The 21,479-nt window shown below is 45.1% G+C and overlaps 1 protein-coding gene across 1 annotated transcript in view; it reads right to left on the bottom strand.

Moving 5' to 3' along the window:
• si:ch211-186j3.6 (neural-cadherin) overlaps positions 1-21,479 on the bottom strand; it is a 250,418-nt gene that overhangs the window by 160,403 nt on the left and 68,536 nt on the right. The window contains exons 2-6 of the mRNA XM_068575994.1: positions 20,427-20,624; positions 18,472-18,697; positions 16,129-16,333; positions 8,840-8,951; positions 2,279-2,528 (exon numbers count right to left, since the gene is read on the bottom strand). Of these exons, the coding sequence (XP_068432095.1) occupies positions 2,279-2,528; positions 8,840-8,951; positions 16,129-16,333; positions 18,472-18,697; positions 20,427-20,624 (991 nt within the window). The remainder of the gene's footprint in view (positions 1-2,278; positions 2,529-8,839; positions 8,952-16,128; positions 16,334-18,471; positions 18,698-20,426; positions 20,625-21,479) is intronic.

Raw genomic sequence — 21,479 nt, 5'->3', positions numbered from 1 at the left:
TGCATCGTCTCACACGCAGGGAAACACAGCAAAGAGACTTTATCTTCATGAATATCATCCACCCAAATTGCCCGTTTCCTCAAAGACACGAGTGATGTGTCTGCTCGTTCCTGCCCTGTGTGTGTGTGTGTGTGTGTGTGTGTGTGTGTGTGTGTGTGTGTGTGTGTGTGTGTGTATATTCATGCGTTTGTGCAAGTGCACACGTGTGTGTGGATGACATGGATGACTCTGAAGCTCTGTGTGTGCATACATGCATATGCGTGCGTGCGTGTGTGTGTGTGTGTGTGTGTGTGTGTGTGTGTGTGTGTGTGTGTGTGTGTGTGTGTGTGTTGAATGTGTGAGAGTGATACATCACTGATTGCCCTGTGCCGTTTTCGTGGTAGCTGCAGGAGGGGGTCGAGGGCTATGAAAGCAAAAACTCAGTATTCTGCTGTCGCTCGTTTAGTAAATCAATACAACTCAACACACACACACACACACACACGCACACACGCACACACACAAATCCGCTCCTACTATAAACAACACAAACGTATGCATATCAGATGCATGATGCATGAGTGCGCGTCATAACTACATCACTCTGCCCGTTCCAACACTTTGCAGGGACCTTCTCAATAACAGAACACACACACACACACACACACACACACACACACACACACACACACACACACACGCGCGCAGCAGAGCGGGCACAAGCCCTCCTGAGGGTGCTGGTGGGCATGGCTGACTGACCCTGCCTCACCACTCTGCCCAGCTCTCTGCCTGAAAATCTACCAATTAAAAGATGCAGGCACCACGGCATCGCTGGGGTTGTGGTTAACGGCAGCTGCAGCGTTGGACCGGGAGGCAGCTGTGAGGAGCTGACCTGACAAAGGTCTCTCTCTCTCTCTCTACCCAGCATGCATCAGCCCACTGAGTGCAGAGCCATACTATTGTAGCTGCATCTTCATCATGAGGGAGCAGAACTCATCACCTGCATCTAAAAGGAGAGACAGATAAAAAGCTCTGCAACGTTTTCCCCCAAGCGAACAAATCATTTTGGCAGACAGCGGCTGAAATGAAATCTGAGCTGCATCTAATGATTATTATTAATAATTATGGCCTATTTCTCCATCATCCCCCCTCCTCTCCTGCATGCAGTGAAGTGTGAGATGGTGCACGTGCACCTGAAAGTAAAATCGATTCATTTCGTTCATTTCGTTCACTGTATTCTCTGATCCTGCGTGTGCTCCGGCTGCCAGACGCCATGCAGACGAAGCCAGAGCCAACAGCTGAGGTCCTGCTCTACAGGATGAGCTTCAGCCTCTGGCGTCGCGCCCTCAACCGGCACGGAGGACTCTGACACCGGGTGAGGGGAGACACAACAGCTTCCACGAGTTAGAACTAACAGCAGCTTTCATCCATCCCATCAAACCCTCTTTCCATCTGGTCTTAACCGAACACATGTCGCATGAAGCCGAGCGTTGCGAAATTCAGGGAATAATCAAAGTTGGAAACTTTCCACGGGAATTAACGGGAATATACAGGAATTAACTGGAAATTTTGGGGTAATTTAACTGTATTATCTTGTCATAAGCAGACATGCATGCAAACATTTGTAATACAACTTTTAAAAATGACTTTTTTGACATTCCAAAAGCCGCGAATAATGGAGGTGATGGTGTACTTTTGTGTGGACGTACATACTTCATACTCTACTGCTGTAAAAAGTCTACTGTCTACAAATAAACTTGGCTTCAGTTTACCAAGTAATCAATATGCTAATGACAAACAGTGTTGGGAAAGTTCACTTTCTATATGAACTAGTTCAGTTCATAGTCCATAATTCAAAATTTTGGACGAAGTTCACAGCTCCAAAAATGAACTATAGTTCAGTTGTTTTTTTCAATATGTTGCAGCTTTAATTTAATTCTCTCTCTGGCTGCAGTACCGCTCTTGGCCTCTACGCAACTTGGCGCTCTCACACTTGCCAGACATCGAGCTGCAACGTTCAGACGCAACACTGATGACAAAAACGTCAAAACAACTGAATGTTTTATGTTTATGTTTCTGCAGACGATGTTTCCAACCAGCTGCATTCAGGGTCCAGCTGAGCTCGGCCTGCAGAGTCTAGTTCTCAACTACATTTAACTTCCCTGTTATATGCTTTTGCAAAAAACGTAGGCACTTTTCTTTTTTTCATAATTCCCAAAATTCCCGTGGAAACTTTCCGGAAATTTAGCGGAAACTTCCCGCCCCTTTGCGACCCTAATGAAGCCCGACGTCTACTCACATGTGCTGGGAGAACTCGGGCACCTCGTCGTTGACGTTGGCCATGCGGATGCGTACGGTGGTCGTGCCGGTGCGAGGGACCTCCCCCTTGTCCACCGCCATCACCACGAACTCGTACAGGTGGTTGGGCCGCTCGTAGTCCAGCGGGCCCGCGGGGAAGATGGTGCCGTGAGGGGAGATGGTGAAGTCTGGACTCAGGGTGTAGTAGGTCAGCTCCGCGTTCTCCTCGGAGTCGCAGTCGTTGGCGGACACTAGAGAGAACGAGAAGAAAGACGTCAGAGCGACAAAACCAGGAAGAACGTTTCACAAAGGAGGAGTCATGTGATGTCTCTCCGCCTCCACTGCTGCGGTGGAGTCGGATCTGTTTACTCCAACTGTGAAGGCAAGGGCATGGATTTTGGAGAATGTAGAATTCATTATTTTATTCTTTTTACTTTAGCAGCTTTCTGCAATCCATAAATCCTTGTAGGTTAAATTAAATGAAAAATATATGAAATTGCAAAAGTACAATTTTCTTTACTTAAGTATGACAACAAGAACTCACTACAGAGTTTTTTATTCAGTGTTTTGCCAAGTTGGAACATCATATTAACTGCACTATCATTCATTGGGTTAGCTTAGCATCTGTCATGATTGGGCTAAATGTGTCTGAAAAGGGAAACGTCTTCAAATGTCGACATGTAACCGATTGTTCCAGCAACATTTTAATGAATCAACATGTCAGGTTTGTGTTTAACAACATTTCACTGACTGATATCAAACAGGATCAATTTACTCCACCATGTTTTATCTTTTTACCGTCATGTTTCTGTCCAGCCTGGGTGTCTTTTCCTCATGCTGCAGTAAAGCATGCTGATCTGAATCATGGTGGAAGGGGAAGTATCAGCTGAATTAAACAATAAAGTACATTCTGTTCTATCAATAATGCAGATAGACGTTTTCTTCCTTCTTGTATTTTGCATCAGCACCGAGTTTCTCTCCGCTTCTGCTGCACGGGACCAAAGTGAAGCTTGAAAAGGAAGCGATGCCCCCGCTGACCAAAATGTTCACGTCCCACTATGGAGGAAATGTTATGTGCACAGCATGCATTGAAAAGACTGTCATTTTGCAGCATTTCTGTTTCCACAGCGCACATTGGGAATCCATGGAGCCGTAACTCGCTCGGCCACAAATTGATTGCCTTGCTGAAACTGAAAAGATCCGCCGGGGATTTGAATAAGCATATTTTCCGCTAACAAGTCATTTTGCCATCAAACTCTCAATTCTCCAATTCACCTTACATTGCATTTGGCTCGCACGCATACACACACACACACACACACACACACACACACACACACACACGCGCACAGAAACAAACACAAACACCCGGCGCGTGAATAAATGCAGGGACTTTAACACATCACTGTTCAGCTCACACAATGTACAGAGAAACTCCTCAAATTCATGTTTTAACAAAACGAACAAAACAGAAATAGCTTCAATAATTAGTTCATTAAAAGACAGTTTGTATGCCGTCAGTGTTTATCCACATAATTTGTTTTATTCCATTTTGTCAGTACGAGTCCAATTTCAACTGGAATATAAAATATTTCATTGATTTCGCAAGTGTTGTTGTATTAAATAAAATGTTGTTGTTGTTGTTACCGGTGGCCTCCGGTCTTTCATCATCCTGAACAACCATCAAATTAAACTCAAATCAATTAAATTTTACAAAAAAAACATCTTCCCCCATAAAGCTGCAAGATGAAAGAACCCTAAACCATCAAGTTGAACTGTAACCGAGAGGCGCTTTCTGTTATTATTATTATTATTATTATTATTATTATTATTAATTGGAAACTCTAATGAAAGTCAGGCCGGGAATACGAAAAAAGTAACAGATGAAAAAAAGAAGAGAAAACAAACAAAAGAGAAACGAGGACGCCGCCTCACCTCTGAGATCATGTCATTAAAATGTTGATCTGATTCAATAATCTACACGTTGAGATTATATTTGGTATAAAACATCCCATAATGAGCACGTAAAGAATGTCTTAAAAAGTAAATTAATATCAGCTCATCAAACCATTCTGGTCAAAACAAATGGTGAGCTGCAGCCACACGGATTGATTTAATCAATAAATGCCTATTAATCTGAACAGATTACGAGCGGAGCAGCAGAGGAATAGGAGGAAGAGGAGGAAGAGGAGGCCGAGAGGCCGCGAGTAACTTCCAGACTGATATCCAGACAGGAGGAACACAACACGGTGACGTGCAGTAAACACTGGAAGTCAGTGTTTTATCATGAATCTGCCAGCAGCGCTGCTGTTCAGCCTCTCGTGTGCATCATGTGCATCATGTCACACTGCTGCTTCTCAGCAGCCCAGAAATTGCAACACAAACTGAAAACTGCATCAAAGCCGGTGTGGAAATGACAATTTGCGTCCAGAGCCGGCCGCACTATTTCTTTTTTTGTTGTTGTTATATTACAAATGATGGTGTTTGTAAAGTGTGTTATTTAGATTTATGGTCAGATTCGCGCGCTGGATGAAGTGAATTTACGGATGTTTACCCTGCTCTCCCGTTCGGGGTACCAGGACTGACACTTCCCTGAATTACAACTGAAACGCAGCCGTTTTGCTGTGAAGTGATGAAGAACCTCTCAACCGGCGACGATGGGTAGAAAATGGACTGCGGCGCCGGCGTCTGCCGGGCGTCCTCTCCCATGTCACACATGAGTCAATATCTAATTTACTAAGTAGAGATTTGTCCTCTTCAGAGCATGTATTCATCAGCGGCGTAATCTTGAATCAGCATTGTTGTGCTGGCAGCGCGACACGTCCGTCTGAAACATAATGATTTTGTACTGAAGATGGAAACTGCAGGAGACTCAGATCTCTATGGGAAGCAACATAATTGGCTCGCTTGGCGCTCTGCGGTTCTTTTATCCGACTTGGCCAAGTACACATTTGTCCACTCTCATGATGGAAGTGATTAAAGGATTACTAGCACATGATTTACCAGAACGATGCTGGAGGCCCGTTTCTCCCTCGATGAATGTAACGCTGTGCCTTTTAACCTGTTTAATGAAGTCAGGGGGACAGAAAACACACTTATCGCCTTCATTGAGACGTTCATTTGAGCATTTTATTGCACGAAAATAAAAATACAACGACGCTGAGGAACCCTGGAAACGTCTGTTTCACATATCATAATATAGAAATACCGTCTGATCCGGGAAACGCTGATATTTTTTTGTTCGCCAAAGATACTCACTAAAGTACAGACAGCCCCTGCTCAAAAGAGATGTGCAAGAACACACACACACACACTCACACACTCACACACACACGTCAGCGCAGCAGGGTGGATCTTCTCGCCTCCCTTCGTGCACCTGTTGGTGGCAGCGAGCTGAGCACCTGCTGTGCCTCCTACACCTCATACCTTATTCCCTTATTCACTCATTAGCTTCCTCCCTCACTCACTGGAGTCTGACAGATAACAGAAATTGGGGAGAGAGAGAGAGAGAGAGAGAGAGAGAGAGAGAGAGAGAGAGAGAGCTGAAGGTTATTTCATATATAATATATATATACGTTCAATAAAGGCAGGAATCGAACCCGGGACGTTGACCGTTTCTTTCATTTCTATCATTTTATCCGTTCTTCCATAATAATAATAATAATTTGCAAGGCCGGAGAGAACGTTTCGGAGGTGCGAGGGTTGCCGTGGAAACCGACATCGAAATCATGTCATCGGCTGCGTGGTTGTGTTGTTTTTATTTTGATGTCCACGCATCATCCCGAAAAATCCCCAAATACTACAAGATTTAAGTTGCAGTAACCCGGCATCGAGCGTCAACATCGCCCCAATTCTGATTAGTTATTCCAGACAAATAGCACGGTTTGTTGTGTGTGTGTGTGTGTGTGTGTGTGTGTGTGTGTGTGTGTGTGTGTGTGTGTGTCTTTTTAGTCCATAACTTGACGTAAGCTCCAGAACCATCATATATGATATCTCATGTTTAACGCTACGAGGAAATGGAAGCCAGCGGATCATTTAAAAAAAGTCCCGCCCACATCCGGCGGCTCTCGGCGGCAGCAGAGCGCCGGCGGCCCGGTGCGGCGAGCCGGACCTGAACCCGGCGGCTTCTTAAGTCGGCTCCTTCTTGACAAACAGAGCACAGATTTGATGCTGAAACAAATAACTTAACATCCTCAAATGAATCCTGAAAGTGCAGTGTTCAGAGGACGTCAACTCTCAGTTGTTCTCTCATCCGCCATCGGAAACGCTTTCTGACGCGCAGCCGATCCGAAGACGAGGGTTGTGACCCATGAGATGAAGAGGTACGACGGTGACCGGGCCCGTCCACTTCCTGTCGAACAGAACCTCAGCTTACAGAATCTGATTGATCTGACCGTTGAAGCTCAAGAACTTTGGGATCCTCTGACTCTTCAATTCATCAGATAATCAAAGCGTCGGTTTGGCTCTGCTGTTCATTTACTGGTCGGTTTGATTGCTCTCACAACGAGCTGAGAATCTCCGTTTTTCTGTTTGGCTTTTTAATGAATGATTTGCACACAATCTTCTGATGTATCCGTCACGCTGCGCTTCATAGCGTTGCACTGCGTGGGCCTCCGCGAGTGCTCTCTGCTAATTGTTTTAGTGGAAACAGATTTGTTTATCAGTACTTGACTCGTATACATCATATCTTTGTTGTGCACGAAAATGCAGGAAATGTAGAAGAGTACACACATCCAACGCCGCTCAATACACTCACGCGTCAATACGATATACAACGCAATACTTTGAACTCCACAACGAATACACAGAATCGATATACTTTCACCAAATGTACAAGCAAGAATATAAAGAAAGATACAAGCAACACATATGTGCATTTCTTTGGAGCAAGAGCAAGTTCATTTTGCTCGTTAACGAGGAAGCAAAACACAACAATGACCGTCTTTTAAGGAGTGCCTTGTGTGTGCAGCTCATTTGCCCTTCATCACGCGTGATGATGAGGATGATTAAAGCCAGAGCACAAGTCTGTCCAAAACGTCATCGCTTCATAGTTTGATCCTTTCAGACATCTGAGTGGAATCGCTCGTAATTTGCGTGTGAATTCTGGAGTTTTTGTAAAATCTAAATGTTCTCGTCAATTCGTTTTTGCCCCAAATTTGGAGAAATTCCCTCTCGGCGTTCCCGCAGACACAATGTTCACGAGAACGGACGGACGGCGTGGAAACGCCTCCACGTACGACGCGTCGCAATGTGAACCCGATCCAGAAGGCTTTCCGCCTGCAGCGTGAGTTAATGAGCTCTTTCAACGCCGTGTCATAACAGCAGTCATTAATAATTTACATGGTGCATGCAGTGATTTATCTTCCTGCATTTTATCCTTGTCAATACTCATTTGCAGCCCTGTAGGAGTTTCCACTTTGAGCCAACAGTAAGTGAACCTGTTTATTGAACGTGAAGCTCCACTTTGCAGACAGAAAGTGTGAATGTTTTATTTTATTCGTCAGGCAATTTGGATCAATAAATACACTTTTTCTTTTCAGACACTAAATGTTGTATTCTTCGATGTGTGTCGAGGGATAGAGAAGTGGGACATGTTTCGCTGTGGGTTTCGTCGGCGGTCCGTCAGCCATAAGAAGTGTCCGTCTGCGCGTTGAGCCGCACCGCGACAGATCAAACGGTGACAAGTGGCACCCACGACGCTCACAATTACCGCTTCCACACATGGAGATGAAACTTAAGCGATCCCCGTGTGGAAATTGGGTCGTTACGGGGAAGGAGAGGCTGGAGCAGCGGCACTGATGGAAGTGCTGGTGATTTCACGGCTGCCAGTGCTGACAAGTACCTCCTCAGTCCCCACCGGTCCAAACGCAGGAACGTAAAAAAAATAAAAACTGAAGCTCGGCCACTTTGACTCCGTTCTGAAAGCCTCTACAGCGGGACTGCTCCAACATTTCCATAACACAGAACCCACGCAGGCACGCGCACACACACACACACACAGCTTTACTTCGAGGTATTTGTGACGTAGAATATGTAGTTTTTCATGAAGTCTAGAAGTTTACGACCGCCTCATACGGACTAGATTCACCTCACGAGTAACTGGGATCTCCATTAAAATCAGACGAGGGAACATTTTTTTAAATATTAAAACAGACGCAGCATGAAAGATCCCTCCACCACACACACACACATTAGCATCATGGTTAATGCAGTATGTATTGTGCTTATGAGATGGGCTCCAAAAGCCTAGGAGATTTGTTTTATAAAAATGAACATTTTCAACGTTGCGTGGGAGTTTTTTAATTGGTGAAGTTTAATAGAAAAATAACAGTAAAGCAGCTTCCTCTGGGCCTTTTGTTTAGGATTGTTTGAGCCCCCAAAGCTAAACAAAACAGTAAAGTGCGTCTCCAAATCCCCGAGCAAGTACGCACAACACAAACACAATGAGGAATGGATTGAGGGTTATTACTGCAAGATCAGGAGGTGAAGAAGAAGTGCACTCGGTGATGCGGCGCATCCACACAGGAGTTTGATGGGTTACGGATGAAACGCTGCGTCTCACCTTGCAGCAGCGACGTGGCTGTCGTCACCGTCTCCGGCACGCCATCCTTGCTGTAGATGGACTGGAGGAACTCAGGAACGCAGTCGTTTTCATCCACAATCACGACTCGCACCTGAGGAGGAGAGGAGACGAGGAGAGGAGAGGAGGAGAGGAGAGAGAGAGGATGTCAACTTTGGGGTTGGCAAGAGTAAATTACTAAATTGAACCGTCGTAACGAAGACTTTTCTGTTAAATGTGGCGTTGAAAGCACACAAATCCCTGACACGCATATAGTCACTAAATACATATATGAAGATATAAAAGGTCCAAATAAATCCACCAACATTATTCAACAAGATAACAAAGAAATTGAAATGCTTCAAGGACTTTTCTGAGGAATCTTAACAGAAGAACAAAAGAACACTGAGTCCTGCAGTGGATTTCTGCCGTTTACCTGAGTGAAGCTGCACTGGGATTAACATCCGCAGCGTCTGAATTCAATCCAATTTAATTTGTGGAGCACAAAACCACAAATCCCAAAAACATTAACAGGCGGGGGGGGGGGGCAGAAACCTCAGGGAGAGCAGGAGAAGAGGATCTCTCTCCCAGCACGGTCAAAGTGATGAAAAACAATCCGCGTGACAGAAAGGTTTTTCTCCTCATAAACAGTGTGCTGGATCATACGAGGCTTCTGCGTTCGTCCCTGCGTACATGTCTCAGGAGCGCCGTTACTGTCGCTACATGCTAAAGCTGCCCGAGCAATCACAAGAGGAAATGCGGGAGATTAAAAGTCACACCGGGTTGGTGTTAGGAAAATTTTTAATCTGGGGATTACCACTTCAGGCGCCATCCGGAATTGGTTTTCTTTGGGTCTGGAGTCGTTTTTCATCTGCGTGTAACCCAAATTAACCCGATCCCTCGCCAAAAGGAATCCCCCCCCCTCCAGCTCCAGAGGCGCCCTGACCCTGATCCCGCGTTTATTTACTCCTCCTCAGCGGGGGAGCTTCTGCAGAGTCGGCCACTTCGCCAGGTTGGAGGAGAATGCAATCTTGTGCAAGTTTTTCAGAAGCCCTGAGCTAACAAATGAGGGCGGATCAGTGCACATAGAGGAATCTGTATGGTGTGAGCATGTAGGTGTGTGTGTGTGTGTGTGTGTGTGAGACGCTGGAACGCTGCTCAGTTCATTAGGGGCACGAAGGCAAACACAGCATCTTCTGGCAGATGTTGAATGCCCGCTTGCAGCATGCAGAGGGAATAAATACAGACATGGGCAGGATGGAGCGCCTCTCTGACCCCCAGCCACACTTCTTCTCTCCATACGAGCACAACGCGAGAGACAACAACTACACGCACACAAACACACAAAGGCAAACACACACATTGTGAGTGGTGTGCAAATACCAGCGGTATTGAATCCCGGTAGGTAAGATGAAGTTCTGTAATATCAGATAATCCTTCAGCAAAGATCAGCTTGGAAGCGATGGACAGCAAAATAAAATCTGCCCATGTCAACTCCCTGAGGTGATTTCGTATTTGCCAGTGACTGTTAATCTTTGTTTGCCTCTGCGCGTGTGTGTGTGTGTGTGTTTACATGGCAGAGTGCCATAATGACGGGAAATGGCGACGGTTGGACAAGACATTCAAAAATACGGTACGTGTGTGTGTACGAGAATGAGAAAAAGCATGATTGAAAATGAGAAGAGAGGGGTAATAAAGCAAGATGAGTGCCAGCACATGGACATTGGGCATGCACACACACACACACACACACACACTCAGGGCAGCTGCAGGCAGGTCTCAGGCTGGTTAGGTAACTAATGGCGCCGATGAGCTATCACTCCTGGAGGGAGAAACTTGGAAACTACCTGCAAATTAAAGTCATGCTCAGTGACTCCAGTCAACACAAATACAGCACCTCTGTTCGCTATTTTTGGTCGACGGAGACAGATTTTCTGAGGAGCAGTAGAAAAAAAAAGAACAGAAAAAAGCAGATACATGAATCGAAGACGCAGCATTATTCCTCCAGCCCCCTATTATTAATGCTATAGTAAACTTTAATAAAAGAACGAGTGGGAAGATATATTGCCTAAATCTTGAGGTGCTGGCTCAAAGCATCAACATGATCTGTTGACATAAAGGAAGCAATTCTGACGATTATTTGTGGATTCACTAAAAATAAGCCGCTGAGCTGTCAGCTACAGTTATTGCATGTACAGGAAGTGTCCCGGATCGCAGACAGCTGCATTCTGGGATAGAATCAAACATCTGTGCAACCAAAATGCAATTTAGGCACGGTCACAGGTTGTCATTTTGAACCGGTTGCCCTGCTCACGAGGGGGGCGGGTCTTATGTAATATGAGCCTGCAAGACGCCAAACACCAGAGGGAGGAGATGGATTCATACGTGACCCTGAAGTAGCATGGACCCTGAAGTAGCATGGTTTACTTGTTCTGCGTCACCTTGTTCACCCGAAATGGACGAGAAACAATGTGAGCGCAGCGCTTGGTTGCTGGAGTGAGAAAGAGACCAAAGTTTACCTGATAAACAGGGAGGGAGACAGGTAGAGAGACAGGGAAGAGACAGGGAGGGAGACAGGTAGGGAGACAGGTAGAGAGACAGGGAGGAGACAGGGATGGAGACAGGTAGGGAGGGAGACAGGTAGATAGACAGTGAGGAGACAGGGAGGAAGACAGGTAGAGAGACAGGTAGAGAGACAGGGATAGAGGCAGGTAGAGAGACAAGGAAAAGACAGGGAGAGAGACAGGTAGAGAGACAGGGAAGAGACAGGGAGGGAGACAGGGAGCGAGACAGGGCGCAAGACAGGTAGGGAGACAGGTCGAGAGACAGGGAGGAGACAGGGATGGAGACAGGTAGGGAGGGAGACAGGTAGGGAGACAGGTAGGGAGACAGGGAGGAGACTGGGAGGGAGACATGGAGGGAGACAGGTAGGGAGACAGGTAGAGAGACAGGGAGGAGACAGGGATGGCGACAGGGAGGGAGGGAGACAGGTAGGGAGACAGGTAAAGAGACAGGGAGGAGACAGGGAGGGAGACATAGAGGGAGACAGGGAAGAAGACAAGTATGGAGGCAGGTAGGAGACAGGTTGGGAGACCGGTAGAGAGACAGGTAGAGAGACAGGGAGGGAGGGAGACAGGTAGGGAGACAGGTAGGGAGACCCTACACCAGCGGTGTGAAACTCATGTTCACCACATCAGCATTACGGTTGGGTGAAACTGTAAAAACTCCATAATTGTTAAATAAATGTATTTGCATTTGATTATTGTTCATTCAAGTGTAAAATATTGTACATGCAATTATATAAATGTCAAAATGTATGTACACTCTGTTATAATTAAATAACATTTAGGGTTTAAAAAAGCACATTACTCTATCAAAGATCAAATTTAGTAAATAGAAAATAACAAAGACAAAGTTATGACATTAACTTAATTCAAAGCTTTTTTTGTCTCAGTTGAGATAACGCAGCTCTGAACACGTGACGCAGGTGTGACTGAATTAAATACAACATCCCACTAACGATGGGTGTCACATGTGTGTCTCATATCCATTTATGTTACGGTTTATATGCAGATTGTAATCTGATTATAAAAATATGCAACAGTTTATGAAACACCACACAACTTGATGGTGTTTTATTGTAATATAACAAAACAGTTGATTACAAAGATGATAATCATAAACATGAGTCAGGCTGAAGAGTTCGTTCAGTTTAACTCTTTCATTAATTAACTAAAATAAAATAAAAGAATGAGGGCTGAGCTGTTTCATCACTTTACAGCCATGTTCAACAACAGCAACGTAACGCTCGTAGTTTTCCAGCCGGTTTAACAGATTATTGAAAGTATTAACAAGTTACGCTAATTATTATTTACATGATCTGCGTTTGTCGGTCATGATCGTTTGTTCTCGTGAACGGCCGAAGTATACGTCACTTTAAATGTTGCCGCCGCAAGGGATTGTGGGTCGGCATTTTCTCCTTTCCTTTCGTTAAGGAAGGTCCAGTGGTTCCTAAGCTAAAGGAGCTAAGTTAGGAGGCATGAAGCTCCTTTCCTTTGCGTTTAGAGAGTTGGACCGGCTCTCATCATGGCGGCCACTGAGGTACTTCCGGGTCATTTTCCTCAGTGAGGAAGGTTCCTCACCAAAAAGGACTATTACACCGCAGCACTGTCAGCTGTAGCTTTTGGGAATATATTCACCTTCGTTTACACTCTGTCTTGTAATTCTTCGACATTTTTATTCCTCCGTGTTTGGCATCAAAGCGCCGACGTGAGTTGTCGTCCTTCATGACGCGTTGCTCCCGCAGGAGACTCACCTGTGTGTCTCCTTGAAGCACAAACACCTTTTCGCCTTCTCATCTCCTTTGAGTGGACTTCCCGCTGCGGCTCGCTCTCTCTTCTTGGACATTTTGGGATTATTTGTCGATATTTTTCAACCTGTCTTTAGTTAACATCCGATATGTAAACGCTGCTCTTTCGCGGTTGGATGCAGTTTCGTCGCGGGTCACAAAACCAACATGCATTGTGGGAGTTGTAGTCTATCGACACTGTACCCCGTAAATAGACTTTCATTTTAAGACGAAAATCTGCCTTTCAAGCTGTTGCGGGCCATAATATATATATATATATATATATATATATATATATATATATATATATATATATATATATATATATATATATATATATATATATATAATGCATGAGTCATGAGCCTCAGCTTTTTGTCTTTGTCTCCCACTTAAAGCTTCCCTTATATTTTCACAAAAACAAGCCATACTGAAGGAACAAGAGAAAAAGCACAGCAAGAAATTTAACAAGAGTATCATATTTAAATTCTGCTGCCAGATGGTGCACAATGTATAGGACCTATAACTGATCAAGCAGTGAAGGTTGTTTTTAAAAACAGAATGGTTTTAGGTTAAACTTTTCTGTGTAAAATAAAAAGCTACCAATACATCCAGTGAACACCATTTTCATTTGGATATTCACTTTTTATACAACTATTTTTTATATTGTAAACATATAACCATAAACCCAAATAATATTTAAAATGGTCTGCTGTTACATAACACATGCTAACATGTTAGCTACTGTGAGCTAAGGCATTGGGAGGTAGCCTGCAGCGTCTGGGTCTCTGTAGGAGCTCCGACCACCGGTCACCAGGAGCAGTATCGACAAGTATTGATCGGGGTCTATTAAAAACATGTCCTCAATGTGTCGCATTATTCAATACTTATCTTAACACTATTGTACACTAATGCTTTATTAGAAAACCAGAGCATTAATGTAGACGGTTGTTGTAAATATATAATGTCCATCTGAGCAGAGAATGTCGCCTTTCTGTGCATGTGATGAATTGACAACAGTGTATTTATAGTAGAGAGCACGTGCAGCATATTCCACTCTCTCTCATAATCCTTGTTCGAGATCCTTGGAGAAGACGGTTCATTACAGCGGCTTTGCTTTTGTACACTGAACCAAACAAAGCCGGAATAATGCTGCCAAGGTTGAGATTACACATGCAGAAGTGACGTGCAACACAGCAGCGCCTACATCGAGTGAGGGTGTGTGTGTGTGTGTGTGTGTGTGTGTGTGTGTGTGTGTAATCCAACTATGCGGGCGTCCCTTTTACACAGACGTCGATTAAATGCTCTGACCGCCTCTGCTGCCAACTTATAGAAACCACTGATCAAATTAATTAGAACAAATATTGGCCGACCAAGAAAACGTGTCAAAAAGTTACTTTGCAGATGTTTTTTTGTTTTTTTACAGTATCGGATGTTGATAGTATGGATATTAACACAACTAAATGATTAGTATGCATTTTGCTGCATCGCCACTTCCATGCTCTGACCACTTGAGATGTGCTGTCTCCATGCAGCCTCCATTATCCTCTCAGAGGTTGCAGTGTGATGGAGTGATTGATGCAGCAGTCGGGTTCAGGATCACGTACAGCGGCATTATCGCTCATATAAAGCACGGCACATTTGTAAGAGGTTCAGCCGGTCAAAAGCATTAGCCTACACAAACACACATGTTCCCACCGCTGACAAAGACCACTCAGTATTGACCAGTAAAATGGTAGCGACAGAATTCAGAGGACCACAAATAGATGTTTTACTGTAAATGTGAGTATTCCATTCTCATTTAATGCAAATCTACTTATTTAAAAATAAAAGCCAGAGCAGTGAGGGCAGGAGGGTTACAGTGTTTGGAAGGTTGATGGGACTCTATGTGGGGATGTTTAAAAAGCTAGCCAGACTCCAGAGGTCCAGCATGGGGCTGAGGGTTGCCAGACAAGGGCACATACAGTACAGGCTCCCTGCCAATTCCTTTCCATTTTCTCACTATTAAATCGAGTAATCCCTCTCTCTCTCGCTCTCCCTGCCTCTCTCTGTCTGTCCATACAGCCTCTCGGTGTTCTGCGGTCCTCAGGGGCTCGGAGCAGTCGAGGACAGATCGGTTCAGCAGGACACGTTTCAGCCCGAGGCCACAGTAATGATGGAAACCAGACCAGATGCATCGACGCCTGCAGCGGTCAACCGCTGTTCTCTCACTTCCTGACAACATAAGGAAGTCATTGGGAATGCAGTCGTTCTAAACAGACAAGTCTATTTGGGTTTCGACTGAAGACACAACTCTTGCTCTAACTAAAAGTGCACGGTTGTGTTCGAGGTCGTGGTTTTAATGCCCTTTCACAATCAATGTGGTTTAAAGGCATCCCATAACAACCCGTGTAGCATCGACGAGTTCAAGATGCCTCCCATTAAACAAAAAAGAGACCAATGAGGAGGCACTAGAACCAAACGATCGCTTTAACTGCAACATTCACAGCGATGTACATCCATACAGCAACTGGAGATCAATACATTGAAATCCAGCAGCATCCGAGGACAGACTGGGATTTAATGACCGTGTGTGGTTACTTTATCGTCTGCAAGATACATCATAATCACCGCCGCTCCCCACAGCTCCACAGCTGTCTTACAGCCAACTTCCACCCTACTGGGTCTGCCATTCTGTCCAAGAAGTGTGTGACAGTAGCTCGAAATGCAGCAGATGAAAGTCGGCCGTGCCACACGAGGAACAAGTGAAAGGGACCGGACACCATCCCACTCGGAGGAGACTTATTAATTTGAGGACTTGTCAGACATTGTTTGCAATCCGCTGTGCAGGACTTGACGAGACAGCCTGGTAATGTCAACAATCTTTGAGGTTTGAAGACCGTCAACTCATTGAATTTGACAGTGGAATCACATAACACACACACACACACACACATAAACAAACCTCCGCTGCACTGCTCATGCTGTCCAGGCCCTCGCTGGCCCGCACCAGCAGCAGGTACCGGTGCTGGTCGCTCTCGTAGTCGATGGGGCGGGTCAGGCTGATTTCACCCGTCTCTGCTGAGATGGAGAAGAGGCTGCTGGGGTTGATGAGGAGGCTGTAGCCGAGCGGTTTCTTCTGGAAGGACACGGCCGGTGTGACCAGGAAGCTGGAGAGATGTGGAGAGAAAGTACACCGCTGACTGGACGTGCGAGGGAGAAGAGAGCCGAGTAAGTGTGAAGAGGAGTGCCGTGCTGCAGATGAACGCTTTCACCACGGAAACGTAACCACATGCAGGCTTTTCATTTAGGTTCTTTATGTTTCCAATGTGTATTAACACCGATCACTTTTAAACATTACTGTTGTTGAATGTTGTTGGGGCTCCTCTTGCAGGAGGAGCTGGACTGGACCAGCACCAGACCTGCTCTCCAGAGCCGGGTGCCTCCCTGGAGACCGGAAGGCTTCCCCAGGGAGCCGGTCTCGCTCTGCCGGCTCCATAACGCTCCATAAGTCTCCATAATGCTCCATAAGTCTCCATAATGCTCCATAAGTCTCCATAACGCTCCATAAGTCTCCATAACGCTCCAAAAGTCTCCATAACGCTCCATAAGTCTCCATAACGCTCCATAAAGCGAAGAATCGTACAGGAAAGGACCGCATAGTGCGAGCATTTCTTTATTTTCTTTCTCTTCTGAAGGGCGTTGCAGCTAAAAGCACACTTCTTCACAACAGAAAGAGTTCAAATAAGCAAATAAACTTTTTTGGGATGTACACACAAGCCAAACATGACCGGTAATGTTGCTCCTAAACTCTGCAAACTATTTACAGATCACACCAACAAATACATGACACGAAGGTTTGAGATTGTGAAGTACAATATCGCCTGTTTCCTGACAAACTACTTCCCATGAAGTATTTGGGTGAACACACACGTTGTTCATTCCAATGCTCGTGGCGTTGCGTTTCTGGGCTCTGAGTCGGCTTTCCTGCAGCTTGGATTCAGTGCCACCTCCGGAGCAGCGGCTCACGATGACTACATGTTAAGTTGCAGGTTGTCAAGTTGAGTACAGAAGAGCAAAGTGTACTCTAGTACGTGCAGAGGAGAACGGCGTGAGAGTAGAGACAAGAAGTTGGGTAACGAGGTGGAGCAGAAAGGATTTGACTTGAATATATTGGTGCAGAGCAACATGGAGGGCGACGTAGTGAAGAAGACCAGAGACCAGAGACAACGGAGCTGAGCTATGAAACCAATGTCCTGCTATAGAAACACATGTCCACATGGAGGGACTATATCTTCTATTTGACATGTCAAATCTGTGCAAATCACATCAAAATAATCAAACTAATGTCCATTGAAACTATCTTTGTTGGTTGTATTGTGTCACAATCCGGTGAATTGAAGGTGCTGAAGGTGAAAACACTAAATATAGTTTACACTTAAACTGATATCGATTGTTTGGGTCAGAAACTTTCTTTTAGGTCGAAAAACAGGTTTTACTGCTGTCGCCATCAAGAGAAGTTCATGAAGAAGAAGAAGAAGAAGAAGAAGAAGAAGAAGAAGAAGAAGAAGAAGAAGAAGAAGAAGAAGAAGAAGAAGAAGAAGAAGAAGAAGTTTATTGGTTTGTTAGTGTGTCAATCACATCAGAGAAGCTGCAGGATGATGACACCGATCCAAGGACACATCGTAACTGTAGCACTTCAGTCAGGCCAGAGGTGTGTGTGTGTGTGTGTGTGTGTGTGTGTGTGTGTGTGTGTGTGTGTGTGTGTGTGTGTGTGTGTGTGAGGGTACACAGGCCTACGCAGTTTAATATGTGAAAGCGTGCCAGAGCGTGTGTGTGTGTGTGTGTGTGTGTGTGTGTGTGTGTGTGTGTGTGTGTGTGTGCGTGTGTGTGTGTGTGTGTGACGTGCATATTTTAACATATATTACATTACATTTAATAAACTATAATCTCAGGCTGTGCATTAAATCCATCACGAACCACTGCATTAAAATGTCATGTGTGTGAGTGTGTGTGTGTGTGTGTGTGTGTGTGTGTGTGTGTGTGTGTGTGTGTGTGTGTGTGTGTGTGTAAATCAATACTTGAAGGCACGTAGAAATAATTATTTATGACTCACTCTGTGTTAGAAAGTCAAATCTCTCAGAGGAATGTGTGCGTCCCTGATGTGTGTGACTGCGCGGTGTGTAAACTCTTCATTGTGTTGCTCGGCCGGCATCTCTGTTCTGCAGGTAATTCCATAGATAAGAGGCTCATGTTGTATGTTTAATCCCGGCGTGTGTGTGTGTGCGTGTGTGTGTGTGTGACTCACGGCTGTCCTTCCGGCGTGTTCTCCGGGATGGCGATGGTGAAGGACGCGTTGGTGAACTGCGGCGGCCGAGCCCCGGCCACCACGGACACGACCACGGGGGCGCTGCGGCTGCCCAGCCGGTCGGCCGCCACCACCGTCAGCAGGTACTCCCGGTCCCGCTGCAGGGGGAGGCCGGTGGTCCGAACCTGGCCGCTCTTCCTGTCCACTTCAAAGCGACCGTCGCCGCCTGCAGACGGGAGCAACGTGCACGTTGACTGGAGGAGCGGTTTCATTTTTATTGATCGTATAGACACATAACTCCTGTTCCAGTCACTCACACATGCAGTTTACCAAGTTACACATTTACAACACTTTTGTGTGACTTGTGCAGTTGTTGGATGCAGGTTTTAAATAACTTTTATGTGCAACAGATGATCCAACATGATGGTGAGTGGTCGTCCATCTTTGTATTTGTTTCCAACCAATTAAACCTTCTGACAAACTCGCCTTAAAACACGTGGTCGCTCTGCTCCTCTATGGTTTGTTGTTTCATTTTCGACTTTTAGAAACCTAAAAACATACTTATTGACACCAGCGTTGGCTTAAACACGTGCTCTGTGACCTGCTTTTTAAATCTGTTTTATCTTTGTTCTGTTGAAATGTCGGCCCTGTCATTGTCAATCTGGTTTTAACACTCTTAATTATTTATTTGTCCCTTGTTCAGCACTTTGTGACGGTTCTCTGTAGAAAGTGTGATACACATTAAGTACTCACTTGGTGAGGCAAATGATTCCTTAAGAAGTCATGTGAACAAAAGCTGCTGTATGATATGGTTGCATGTTTATGTTTAGTGGATTCTATCTGTCCAGATGTAAATGTTTATGTTAAGATGTGACTTGGAGCTGGCTCGGGGATCGGGTCGCTTTCCCCTCAGACTTCCTCTTCGGGTTCATGTTGAGGAGGCAGACACATCGCAGACTGCAGAGGTTACAGACCGGCGCTCAGGACAAGAGGCTGTGTAAATACCGGCGGCTGTAAAAGCCGACAAAAAAGCAGCACAGCATGCCGAGCGTTCACGGATCAAAGGATGCGACTGGACAGACATGCGAGTCGTTGAGATGAGAATCGCAAAGAGAAGAGAGACGAGCGCGAGGATTAATTAACCTCCGGTAACACAACATGGTACGAGAAGACTTCCATAACTTTTGTAATTGCGATGCAGTTATCATGTTTGACTCAGTGATTGAGGCCGTGCGGCTGTCGCACTCAGCAAAGCAAACAATTAAAGCATTCGATTCAAATCGGCTGAAAAGTCTGTTTGTGTTTTTCTATACGTTTGCATTGTCAATTCATCCTTCTCTTTGTCTGTCTGTTGATAGACAGTTAACAGATTTCCAAAAAGGGCAGAGGACATCATTACATAGAGAACAATTATAACAAAAAAAAAGCAATTATTTCTGCGTCGAGGAAAAATGAATTAAATTACACTGGAAAATAACTACGTGCACATGAAACATGAACTGGCCTAAAAAGAGATTTGACTTTCCAGGAGCAACAGAAACAAACTGGATTCTGCGTCAGGAGAAAGTTTTGACCTTGACGACGTCACGACCTCTGAAATAAACACTTCAGTGATGAAGGTCATCGAAAAGCAAGACGACGACATTTAAACTCATGTTGAACCTTCAGCTACTGAAACAGTAGATTCATGTGTATAAAACAGTGTTGTACAGCAACACATCATTAAAAATATATATATATATATATATATATATATATATATATATATATATATATATATATATATATATATATATATATATCTTAGGTACTTGGGCTCTTGGGTACTTCATACAGCACTGATACAACCTCTGATCGTAGACATTATGATTACTAGGAACTATAAAGATGTTCTGGATGCAAGTGTGCAGCATTTGAACTCCTCATGAGAATATTCTGCCACCAATGAGTCCTACCGTCAGACAGGAAGTACTCCACTTCTCCGTTGTTGCCTTCGTCCCCGTCCTCGGCTTGCAGCATGTAGACCAGCGCCCCCGCAGGAGCGTCGGTGGACACCACGGCCAGGTAGGGGGCGGGGACCATGCTCCATTCTGGGACGTTATCGTTCACGTCCGTCACGGTCAGCTCCACTCGGACCAAGTACCACTCCGGACCTGAAGAGGGACGGAGGAGGGAGGAGGCGTTAGAGACGTCTGAGGAAGAGACGCTCACGTCAAGACGTCCGTCACACCAACGTCGGTCTCACAAAAGCACAAACACAACGCTGATGTTCAGCTATAAACTATCCCCGAAGTCTGGAAAGAGTCAGAGGCTTCTACTTGGGGTGATGACGCAGTACATGCTTTTATGACGATGACAACAAGGTAAAGATCATTTTGAATGATAATGCTATGAATGTTTATTATCAAGAGATATCACAATGTAATTGTTGTTATTCGGCCACTGCTATGCTAATACACCACCGTTTAGTGATGATGTTCCTCAGGTTAAGACCCATGCTGTCTCTGTTGTGCATGTGTCACACACCTGTTACACACACACACACACACTGATGGGATTTTGCTGACATATTTAGACAAAAAGCAAATGAGGTTGTGCTCGCTGCGTTAATATTCACTCCAAGTGTTAAAAGTCTGCGTCGCTTGTTGTCTTCCCCGTGGCGTTGGCGAGTTGTTTGCCTCTGAGTAAAGCGCCACTCGGCTCCTCTCCGTCAGACCAAAGCATCTCCATGCAGAGCAAACCGTGTGACAGTCCGCCAGCAATAGACTGTTTCACTCCAACCTGCTGCGCCGCCCAGGAAAACCTCCCAGCAGCCGCTCGGCCCGGCCGGCTGAGGCTGCCAGAGTAAAAAATACATGGAAACAAACCGGTGCCAACAAGAAAACAGTCTGAAGCCTCGTGTCTGCATGCATCCGCTCTCAGGTGAGTGTGAAGACAAGACTTCCAACTTGAAGCTAAAATGATTGACTGGTACATTTGTTGACAAGAGGAAAATACTATTTAATGCT

The sequence above is a fragment of the Clinocottus analis genome, unplaced genomic scaffold, assembly GCF_023055335.1.
Source record: "Clinocottus analis isolate CAN_PGR_092001 unplaced genomic scaffold, fCliAna1.0.p SCAF_1, whole genome shotgun sequence".
Taxonomy (NCBI): domain Eukaryota; kingdom Metazoa; phylum Chordata; class Actinopteri; order Perciformes; family Cottidae; genus Clinocottus; species Clinocottus analis.
This window is presented reverse-complemented; position numbering and strand designations above follow the sequence as displayed.